Source organism: Thamnophis elegans, chromosome 4, assembly GCF_009769535.1.
Source record: "Thamnophis elegans isolate rThaEle1 chromosome 4, rThaEle1.pri, whole genome shotgun sequence".
Classification (NCBI taxonomy): Eukaryota; Metazoa; Chordata; class Lepidosauria; order Squamata; family Colubridae; genus Thamnophis; species Thamnophis elegans.
Window position 1 is genome coordinate 67,001,081 of NC_045544.1, and position 11,696 is coordinate 67,012,776.

At 39.1% G+C, this 11,696-nt stretch overlaps 1 protein-coding gene across 1 annotated transcript; it reads left to right on the forward strand.

Annotated features, from left to right (window-relative positions):
* The first annotated feature begins 339 nt into the window (after nucleotides 1-339).
* Nucleotides 340-11,128, forward strand: NTPCR (nucleoside-triphosphatase, cancer-related). The gene is made up of 5 exons (XM_032216891.1): nucleotides 340-560; nucleotides 3,163-3,325; nucleotides 4,048-4,144; nucleotides 5,997-6,206; nucleotides 9,535-11,128. Exons 1-5 carry the CDS (start codon nucleotides 527-529, stop codon nucleotides 9,601-9,603), a joined length of 573 nt encoding a protein of 190 aa, XP_032072782.1. The 5' UTR covers nucleotides 340-526; the 3' UTR covers nucleotides 9,604-11,128.
* Nucleotides 11,129-11,696: the final 568 nt, after the last annotated feature.

Consider the following 11,696-nt stretch of genomic DNA (forward strand, 5'->3'; position numbering starts at 1 on the left):
ATCACCTGACCCTGGGGAATGCTGAAATGGTCATAAGTGTAAAAGATGGTCCGAAGTCATTTTTTTCAGTGCCGTTGTAACTATGAACGGCCACTAAATGAACTGTTGTAAGTCGAGGACTACCAGTATTACACGGCTTTGACTTTGAAGTCAGTCCCAACAGAATTTACTCCCTCCATCCTCCAGATCAGGAGTCTCCGACCTTGGCAACTTTAAGACTTGTGGACTTCAATTCCCAGAATTCCTCAGGTAGCAAAGCTGACTGAGGAATTCTGGGAGTTGAAGTCCACAAGTTTTAAAGTTGCCAAGGTCGGAGACCTCTGCTCCAAAATCTCTGAAAAACTGCTCTCGGGAAACGGAGAAAGATTGCAAAAGAAAAAAGAAGAAAAGGCTACAGCAGCTGCACCAGTTTTTCTTCTCCGCCCCCAAGCGGCTGAAGGAAAAGAAAAGGGGGAAAAAGGGCCAGGGCCACTATCTTCTCCCCCTCCCGCGCAGGGCTCTCTTTCTCTCGGACCGTCTGGCCAACATGGCCACGCACGTTTTTCTCACGGGACCCCCAGGTAACTCCTTTCCCCCCCCCCACGGCAACGCAGGAAATAGAGGGCAAGCACACGGCCCATAGCGGGGAAGAACTAGCGGGGAAGAGCTGGAAGAGAACGAGAGGCCTTTCCGGGGCCGCCAGGTTTTGCTTCGGCACGCGGCCAACTAGGACTCGTGCAAGAGCAAGTCGGGGGTCCCGGAGAAGAGCCGGCAAGACACGCTTGCAGATTTGCTTTCGCAACGCCTTATTTCCGGCTATGGGTGGGTGGAGAGAAGGAGAGGTTTTCTTCCGAGTTAATGTGCATCGGACGATCAGTTTGTCCTTTTGCTCCCGATGCGATTGGGAGCCGCATCAATCCCTACCTCCTTTTGTAGATCAGACTGCGGTGTTGCGCCCAATTTATGCCCCCCCCCTCCCCACGGAAACACGGTGGAGCTTATTTTTGGAGTGAATGAGATATACATGGCGGGCCCACAGCGCCATTTCTTATTAGTTACTTGCAGATCACTTGTCCCTGGAATAGATTCCTGAAAGTCTTCAAGTGGATTTTCAAGAAGAGATTGGACTTCCATTTGTCAGAAATGGTGTAGGGTCTCCTGGGGAGGGGGGGGGGATTGGACTAGATGACCATTAAGGTCCATTCCAACTCTTAATCTGTTAATATTCATCCACAGTGCAACGACTGTTCACTATAGAAGCAGTGGTCTCTCTCTATATATATTGATAAGATTATACAGAATGACAGACTTCGGATGGAGTGGATATTATATTAATAAGAATAGGCTTTTATTGGGTAGTGTTCTGCAGGAAGTGGGAGTTAAGATGAAATCCCTTCTTAATTCCATCTGGAGAAGATCTTGACAGAGATAGCAGCTGCAAAAATCTCTGGAAGATGTTGTATTTCTGTGGCTGGCCTTCAGAAATTGATCCATGGGAATGCCTGGCCAAAATGGCAGTGGATTTCTCTTCAGTATTCTGTAACTCAGTTCACTGCTTGAAGAGAGGCTCAAGTGTGAAAATGAGTCTCCAATTCCCAGTATTAACAACACACCCTTCATTGATGCAAAGGAGGAATGCTCCCCTCCCTTCCAGTAATATAGGATCTACCACTATCTTGTGTGTTTATTTATTCATGTACAAGTCCTTACTGAGTATCTTGTAATGTGGAACAGGTATATTTTGACATAGGAGTTAAAGTGTTGGACTAGGGTTGATTTGAGTATTCAAATCTAGCTTCACTAGGGAAGATGGGCTAGCTGTTCTTCCCCCACCACCCATTTCGCAAGATTATGTACCAATGAAATAGAAGGAGGGTCCCTTTATGTATATCCTTGCTTTGAGGTCCTGGAAAAAAGATAAGATAAAACTCAATCAGGAACGGAATAAAGCAGGACATATCTGAATAAGCAGGGAAATGATATGATTAATACAATTAATTATAAAAGAAGGGGTGAGAATGGCATTTGCTGGCAGCAAACACAACTGCTGTTCTCAATACAGTTGCAGAGGAAAAGTGCTTTTCTCTTGAATTGATGCGTGGGGAGAGCTTACTCCCATTTCACATTCCTACATGGACAAGTAACTGGAGGCTGAGGTTCTTTTTAAGCCTGCTGCCTGGTATTGTCTGGTACACTCTGGCTGATAAAGAATCAAGCCTGGCTTTCTGAATAGAGTAAGGGATTAAGATAAAGGAACTAGAAGGCTCTTAAATTTCCCTTAAAAAGGAGTATTTTGGAGAGCGATTTAGAGGTAATGAAGAACAAGGCCCATGACAATATTTTTGTGGACCAATCAGGCAATAAGTACTAGGGTTTCAGATCTGACCTGCAAGATGTCAACAAAAAGATACAGAAAACAGTTCTTTGCTGCAATCAACTGGTCTTCTGGAGTTTTGCAGAGCAGATCTGGTAGTCCTAATTAGTACCAGCTACGAAAAATTAGTGGAGAGACTTTAGAATTATAGAACATTTTGAGAGGAGAAAGCTAGTTGGACCTTCTACTCTATGACAGCCTTTGTATGATATATCTGATCCCTTTCTCTAATAAATGACTCGCCTCCATGGACTGAAAGCACATAAATTGAAATAACTCAGCAATGTTGTCTCTTTCTAGTTGGTGGCTTTCATTTCCTTTCCCAGTTCCTTGTTTTTTTGCCAGAGAAATTGCAGTGACATCTCCATATGTCCCTGCTGTTTTTCACACACACATTCACAGATAGTAAACCTGGGTGGGGAAGTAAAAACCAAACTAACTCCAGATAAGGGATGTTTGTAGACATCCAATTTTTGTAGTGTTTGTACTTCAGATGGGGAAAAGATTGATTAACTACCGCAATAAGCTGTTTGGACAATAGTTCAAAGATCTTAAGGGCTATAATCAACCCTCTTAGAATTAATCAGTTTTCCTGTTCACATGGCATTTTGCCCCCAACACATTTAATTATGTTATGTGAATGGGGTTCATATTTTGTGGCATTAGGAGAGCAAAAGATTTACAGTATGAATGACCACGATGAATTGGTCAGGTAAAAACAAGGAGTCAAATAGTCCTAAAATAATATTTGCTTTGTTTTATATACATACAATTGAAAGAGAGGCTTAACAAAATGCTTTTTGCTGTAGGAATTGGAAAAACAACATTGATTCGGAAAGCTGCTGAAATTTTGAAATCATCTGGTTTCCCCATTGATGGATTTTACACAGAGGAAGTGAGAGAAAGTGGCCGGAGGACAGGGTTTGATGTTGTCACTCTGAATGGAAAAAGAGGAATTTTATCTAGAGTTGGGTAATGAACTTCTAAAATATATTTTCTGGCACTATTTTTTTTAAAAATCCTCAGTGGAATGGTTATGTAAGGCCATTGTGGTTCACAAATATGAAGAGCAGAAATTTCTGAAACGGCAGATAAGATTGTAAAATTATCATTTGGTGACTATTAGGGTAATACTTAAGTTGGTCTTAATTTATGGGTAAGAAATTAGCCCATAACTGAATACTGTGTAAACTTTTGCGATATGTAGGAGGGACATACTTAGCACCACCCCATAATAATGTGCAGTGATAATTGCTGAAGAAATCAGCAAAATAGTCTCAATTAAAAATTATGTTATATTTTTTAGAACATTTGTAAGGACAGTAGGCAGTCCTCACTCTGAACTATCACCTCAAGGCTATTATGTCTCTGAATACTATTTGCTCCTTCCAACTGCATTTTATGGCTCTGTTTTTATATTTGATTACATAGATTGGGATGTTAGCAGTCATTTCACTTAAAAAAGGTGAGGAAACATTAGAAGGAGAAGGGGCATGGCAACGAGATTGGAAGCTCTAATACTAACATAATTAAAACCATGTGTATAAATATATCCCATATTGTTTTATTGTCTATTTTTCCCCTGAAGAACATTACTGTGTTTTGAAACATACAAGGTTTTTGATTTGCTCATAGTTTTGATTCTCTATACTTGGTCAGATAAATATTTGGCTGTATGTATTTTCTTTATATAGCTCTGGTCATTCAGCAGCAAGGCATGAATATCGAGTTGGCCAATATGTTGTAGATCTAGCTTCATTTGAACAGTTGGCTCTTCCTTTGTTGAGAAACGTAAGTTACATAGTAGAACTGTATGTTTTCTTGAATAATGTACGCATTTTCATGAAAATGCATAGGCTATATTTTATGGGGCTTTAAATTTGCATGTAAAAGTGGTGGGCCTCAAAATAGTGTGATCACGCTTATTCTTGGAGGTTTTCATTTCACACGTTTGCAGATGTTTATTAACTGAACTTTGCAATCATGAATTTAAAGACTTGTAAATGAACATGTTTATTTCTCTCATGGTAATGCAAGTGACATAGCAAGGTGGTCTCGTAAGTAAGATACATTACAGAAAATAAGTGCCAATATGGCCCTTGGCTGGCCTTTAGCAGCTGTTGTTTCCAGTGTAGATTTACACATATTGATGCAAATAGTACTTCAGCTATATAGTTTACTGTCTTGTCATAGATAAATACTTTAAAGGTAACTCAGACTACTTCCAAATTATTTGAATCTCAAATATATAGAAATATCTCTTGATAATAACTAAGTATTTGAATCCAGCTTAGTAGCAACACTTTGATAATTTTGGCTGTTTTTGAAAAGCAAAACAGCAATGGTTTTTGTTCATATTTGAGTGGGTAGAAATGACCTAAATGGAGAAGTTGAAAAAAGTCCCAGAAAGCGGCAGTGACAAACTTCTTCTGTCTTGTTGCAAAGAAAAACACACGGTTATGTTCATGAAGTCACTCAGAACGAGGTAGATTTGTCTTAAAATGTCAGACCTTCAAAGCAGGTCAGTTCAAGAAAGAGACACCATAGGAACTACTGGAACTCTATTGTTTTAGAGAAAAATAACAGACTGGTAACATTTCCTCAGCTTATACCAGAATTAAAGCCAGATTATTTTGTGCCTTTTTCTTATGCTTTTTCCCTTTTCAGGCCTATCTTGTTGTTTACTTTCTCTTTTCTTATCTTTTATCAATTGTGGCAACAGTTCTTGTATTCCTTCATTAATTTTAGCTTTCCATATAGAGGGTGGGGGGGAATTCAGCAAGACATAAAACCAATTGATTTTCCATTAGCTTTTGCCTGAAAGGATCGAGGGGGGCATGATAACTGTCTTCCAGTACTTGAGGGACTGTTATAGAGAAGAGTGGAACAACATATTCTCCAAAGCACAGTGGGGCAGGACAAGAAGCAATGGATGGTAGCTTGTTAAAGAGAGATCCAACCTGGAAATAAGGAGACTTTTTCTGACAGAACAATTAATGGAATAGCTTGCCTATGAAATTGTGAGAGCTCCATCATTGGAAGTTTTCAAAAATAGACTGGACAACCATTAGACTGAGATGTTATAAGGTCTCCTTGAGCAGGGGTTGAACTAGAAGACCATTGAGGTACCTTCCAATCCTAAGATTCTCTGTTTTCATGTTTTGTTTTTAAAAAAAATAGTTACAGAGATCGGAGTGGGGAATCTGTGATCTTCAGATGTTGAAGAACAGACACTCCAAACATTCCTGACCAATGTGCATAATAAGTGGAACTGCAGGGAATGTGGTACTGTAAGGTACAAGTCCGTCATACACCACATTAGACACAGAGCCAATTTTGAATATGGAACTTGGTCATTAAACTGCCCTTTTATTGGACTGATGGTCTTTCAAAATGTATGACTATCGTGTAAAATATTTTTGTAAGAAACAGTTATCTTGAATTTTTTCTCTGAAGGTCAGAGTATATTTTGTCTTGCAGCTCTCACTGAAAATTTCTTTTGTCCTGCTGCCTCTGAGCTGGAGCCCTAAGAACAAGAGGCATCAGATAATGTATCCCTCATATAAATTGTGATTTAAGTCATGTAAAAATACTTTGCATTTTGCCACTAAGTGTTTTTATACCATACATGTTTTTCTCATAGACTGATTTTGACAGCAGTTCAGTGAAAAAGGTATGCATAATTGATGAGATTGGTAAAATGGAGCTCTTCAGCCAGACATTTATTCAAGCTGTCCAACAAATTTTGAATGGATCCGGGACTGTGATACTTGGAACAATCCCAGTGCCTAAAGGAAAGCCTTTGAGACTTGTGGAAGAGATCAGAAATAGAAAAGAGGTGAAAGTCTTCAGTGTAAGTCACAGACAGATACACTGAGAAAGTCTGTTTTTATTGGCATGCAATGGTCTGACATCTTATTTAACATTTGTTTGGAACAATTCCCTTTGAAAAAACAGGTGCTCGCTTCTACTGGAAATAAAGTTGATTCTGTGGTGGATTTCTTTCAGCTCTTATGCCTGGGCTTCAGCTGCACCCGTCCTTAGATACGAAATTTAAAGTGCATCCTGTTCATCTCCCCTCTACATAGAACGTATAAAGAAGTCAAAGTATTCATTTTAAATGGCTGCAAATAGATTCATTCATTGAGCTTATATACCAATCCATTTTCAAAAGTCTAAACACAACTTTCTCTGAGATGTTTCTAAATGTGGTACTGTAAAATGTGACTTCAGAAATTTCACAGATAAACAGCAGTAGTCAAGGGACTTTCCTAATGTGCATTCTGACCAGCTCAGGAGAGGGAAAACAAATGCATTGCAGAGAATATGGAGACGTTTTAGAAAAAAATACTATTTCCGTGAAAATAAGACCTCCCCAATCGGGTTTTTGAGCGCATACACTAAAATAAGCCCTCCCCCCAAAATAAGCCCTCCCCAAAAATATTTAAATGCATACGCAGCCAGTCCCCACCATTTCCTGTGGAGGGAAGGGGGAACATGCCCCACGTGCCTCACATGCACGCGGAATGGCCTTGCGGAGGCTGCTCCCACAAACCCTAGGTACCACGCCCCTTCTCTTAGTGGCAGATGCAAAAAGAGCAGCAGCCCAGTGGCACTAGGACTGGCAAGAGTGTGCCGGAAACAGAAACAGAACTTCTGGCCCTCTCTGGATCAGCTGATCTGCGGGCCGAGGTTAAGACATCTCCAAAATTAAGGCCAAATGCTTATTCCGGGGGTCAAAAGAAACTAAGCATTCCATTATCACTAATATTCTTGCCAGTAGTAGTGATACAGCCTAATATTAATGAGTTTCATTTATGAATATGTCCTTGTATTATATTTGTTATTGCAATATTAATACTAAACCCTGGAAATTCAGCTTCCATATGGTTAGATTCCAAGTATCTGGAAAATGCAAAACACAACTTCAGTGGCCATTCCAGCGACTTTGGCAGAAATCAAGTTCTCTTGCCCCACATTTATCTCAATGGCATCTGAGGTAAAGGTAGTGAATTTAATATTTAGTAACATTGCTTATTCTTGTGAACTTTTAACTACCGGTAAGTTCCGTAGGTAATGAATTATTGACAAAGCTTGCATATGACTCCATGTGTGCCCTGGAGAATCTGCCGCCTGCACCACTGGAGTGCTGGTTATTGAAACCTCTATTGGAGGAAAAGATAAAAGTGTAATGAATAGGCCTGCCTGTGCTTTGAAAATGGTTCAAAAGACAAGCCTTACACTGAACAGGATCATAGTGCCTCCCTGCTGTTCTTTAAAGTAAGGACACCTTTTATTCCCCAGGCTCAAGTCTTCAGTTGAGTATTTAACTTTATTTTCATAGTGATACTTCTATTCAGGATCATGCAGAAGGGTGCTGGGACTTTGCTTTTCAAGGTGCTCACTACAAATCATTTTTTTGAAATAGTCCTAATAAAGAATATACTTTTTTCCCTCTTAAAAAATTTCCCAGGGGATGGGGGTAGGGGAAATGCTATTGGGAGCCAGCACCAGACCTTAGGAGTTGAAGTTTTTAGGTTTTGATAGCATGTTCTATTTTATGACTTGTTATTATATATTATTATATATTATTATATATTTTATACACATATATAATATTATATTTTATAAATATGTATGTATGCATGCATGCATGCATGTATGTATGTATGTATGTATTGTGTCACAACCCCTGGTATGCCCAAATATGGGAGGGAGCATACTGCTTTCCTTTTCTATCTATCGGCTCACTCTGGAAGCCACCCAGGCAGAAAGCCATTTTTTTTAATGTTGCCTTGTTACAATTATGTTGCAATTGTGGCTTAGTGGCTAATATAACTGCCTAATATGTAATACAGCCCAGGTTCGATTCCCAGTAAGGGTACGGCTAGCTGATGAGAGCTAAATAGCTTGAAATAGATCTATACTAGTCTTCCATTTTTATTTATCAGCACAATTGCAATATATATATTTTCACTCTTGGTCAACTTAAGTCAGTCTCATGTTTCTTTGTTTCTAGCACCTAGAACAAAATGTCGCATTCTTTTAAATGAAATCTCATCAAACCAGAAGTACCAGACATAAAATCAATGCAGGAAAATGCATTTAGGTCAATTTATTTTGATACAAGCTTCAAGGACTATAGATTTATAATCCTGTTTCTTCCCCCCCCCCCCCCACCTTATTCCTTCTCGTTTTTAGATACCCCAGAAAAACAACGCCCTCAGTGAGTCCATGGGCTGATTCTGTTTCCCATCCTGATGTTTCCTCCCCCGTTTGTCTAATTTAACTCCTGCTAATTTAGCTCCAGCATTCTTGGAATACTGGCACTTATTACTTTCAGTGTAAATATATGGGCTATAAATTGTTTCACCCTTTGGAAATATTTTGGTGGGGGGACAAGTTCTTTTCAGAGCCCTACATTTATACTAAAAGCATGACATCCTGTGTATAAATCTTGTATACTTTTTACTGGTGATATGCAATCTATTCCCCTGCATGTTTTTATATTTTTTACATCTGCAGTACTAACCACAACCTATTTAATCTGCATGGGTTCTTTATCAGTAGAAAGCAAATAACTTTAGGGAAAAGTCAGAATCCAAAGGACTATTCCCTCCTAATATGGTAATAAAGGAATTCTTATATATTATAGCAGGGGTGTCAAACTGGATTTCTTCGAGGGGCCAGATCAGCATTGTAGTTCTTTGTGGGCCAGCCAGAAAGTTGAGGGGGAAGGAGACAGGACGTCTGCCTCCTACAGGGCATTGGGTGGGGGCAGGCATAGCCCCTGCGTTCCCTGTTTTCTCCCTGGATGGCCTCCTGCAGCACTCTGCTGGCCAAAAACGAGGAATGGGAGGTTTGTGTGTGTGTGTGCGTGTGCGTGTCCTGGTTTTGGCTGCCAGAGACATCACAGGCTGATCCTTTTCTATTTCCAGGCTGGATCTGCGGGCCAGATTTAAGCACCTTGAGTTTGATACCCCTGTATTATAATTAAAAACAATAACAACTAGCTGATAAATGGACAATTCTTAGTTTGTTCTTAGAGATTAGGGACATAAAAAATTAGGGACACATAAAAAGTCTTCATAAATATTTCCACTTTCTAAGACATGCATTTTGGTTACTTTAAATAAATGAAAACTAATATTAATCCATATTTTATGTGAATTCTGTTTTAGATTACGAGGGAGAATCGAGATAACATTTTGCAAGAAGTTGTGACAGCTGTGGAGAACTGCCTAAAATGAGATGTTTGTCTTCACATCCCATCTTCTGCTGCTTATAGTTTGATGTTATTTTCATTAATATCTACAGCTTAATTAACTTGGAATAGGCTGTAGGTGTTCTTGTTTTACGTGTGTTTTCTGAGGTTGATTTCTGAATCAGAATTAATTTGTTCAGGAAAATAAATGCACAATACGCAAGCACAGCTACACATTCACCAACATAATGATTAGCTTCATCCTAATACTGAGAATCCGGTCTTTAAACTGATACCTTATTTTAATTGATGTTAATACTGAACATTTTGGAACAATATGCTGTGGTTCAGTCTATCTTTGATCAGATACTTTTTCACTTTTAGCACTACATTGTAGAAGGAAGGCTTTCCCATGATGTGAAAACTTTTCAGATTCTTAACAGCTATTCTTCCACCCTCTTTCACTCACCCAGGGTCTTATGCAGTATATATGTATATTATGGGGTATATAAGTATATTATGCATGGAACATTTTTCAGGAATACTGTAAGTAAAAAAAGGGTAGGCATGGAAAACTAGAAAAGGGGAGATCTCAAATGCCAATGAATTTTGTTTAATTTACAAAACTCTCGAGTTCTTTTAGAAATTTGTCAAGGCATAGGTAAAGCATTTTGATTACTAGTTATTAGCTTTTACACCGCTTGAAAAATACTTTCCAACCACACACACGCACACGCACACACGATGTTGGTGAAATCAGATTTTCCAAAATCCCTTTATTCCTTCATTTGTTTGTTCATTCATTCAGCTCTTAACTTCTAAACATTTATCAAATATTTTCTAGCTATTTATTACTATGTGGAACATATTTCTCTTGTGAATAATTTTTATTTCTCTACTTCAGCTTGACATTTGAGGCATCAGGTTAAATTGCTGTTGTGCTCAGTAACATGTAACATTTTTTAAATTTTTCATTTGCACCTTTTTCTGTTAATAAAGGAGCTATAAATTACTGTGACACAACATGCATCCCACAAGACCTCTGAATGGTGTTCAAGCAAATCACTTTAGCATATCATGAAAGCTAAATTCCCAGCCAGGTGCACATGTTTTTATACGCTGCAATGTTTTTTTTGGCGCCAGCAAAAAAATGTAAAGATACTCAGCCACTTTTCTTTTGGAATGTGAAATGTAACATATGTTCAATTAAAGCATTCCTTAGTTAAAGGAATGTAGAATCGCACATTGTTTTCAAAGCTATTTATTTAGATAGCAGATGTAGTTAGACCACGATAACAAAAATCCATTAGGTGAACTTTTTCTTCCATGAGGCTACAGCTGAGATCCCTAAACCATTTTGAACTCTGAATATTTGGAAATGTGTGAATTTCTGTTCACACCACTACAGATGTCTGCAGTGGGGGAGCTGCATAGTTACAAAAGGCTAGTAGCTTGGGAAAGAAACTTATACTATACTAAGGTGTTAATCTATTTTATACAACCGAGCCCAACCTTTCATTCCACTGACAGACATCTGGAGAAGCTTTTATAAAGATGCATACAAAAATTAAGTTCCCAGGCTTGGTCTGTCCTCTGTGTCTCCCTCTCTCCCTTTATATATGTGTGTGCACGCACACACATCCATCCATTCATCCTATAAGCAACATGGAGAACATATATGAAATGGTTGCTCCCTTTTCAGTCTCAAACGTATCAGGCAGGAACCTTTCAACTGTCCTCTATAATTTGAAAATATTACTCTGGACCCCATATGGAGAGAAGGAAGAGATAGAGCCATTGCCTGACTTTCTCGCAAACCAAGTAAATCTTGGTGACTGGAGGAAAATGCCTGGTAGCAACTATCTTACTGCATCTATTATGGAGCAACTATATTATCTATTATGGAGGTTTTGCCTATCAAGAGCAGTGGTGGGATTCAAAATTTGTTACTACCGGTTCGATTGGCGTGGCTTGGTGATACTGTAAAATCTCCATTCCCTCCCCACTCCAGGGGAAGGATACTGCCACATTACCTCCCGATCAGCTGAGACTCAGGAGGCAGAGAATAGATGGGGGCGGGGCCAGTCAGAGGTAGTATTTACTGGTTCTCCAAACTACTCAAAATTTCCACTACCGGTT

What these genes read in the sequence shown, in the direction of transcription:
- NTPCR (XM_032216891.1), top strand. Translation starts at nt 527, where the DNA reads ATGGCCACGCACGTTTTTCTCACGGGACCCCCAG. An exon ending in TTTTCTCACGGGACCCCCAG is followed by an intron (nt 561 to 3,162) that starts GTAACTCCTTTC and finishes TTTTTGCTGTAG; the next exon opens with GAATTGGAAAAACAACATTG. An exon ending in AAGAGGTGAAAGTCTTCAGT is followed by an intron (nt 6,207 to 9,534) that starts GTAAGTCACAGA and finishes ATTCTGTTTTAG; the next exon opens with ATTACGAGGGAGAATCGAGA.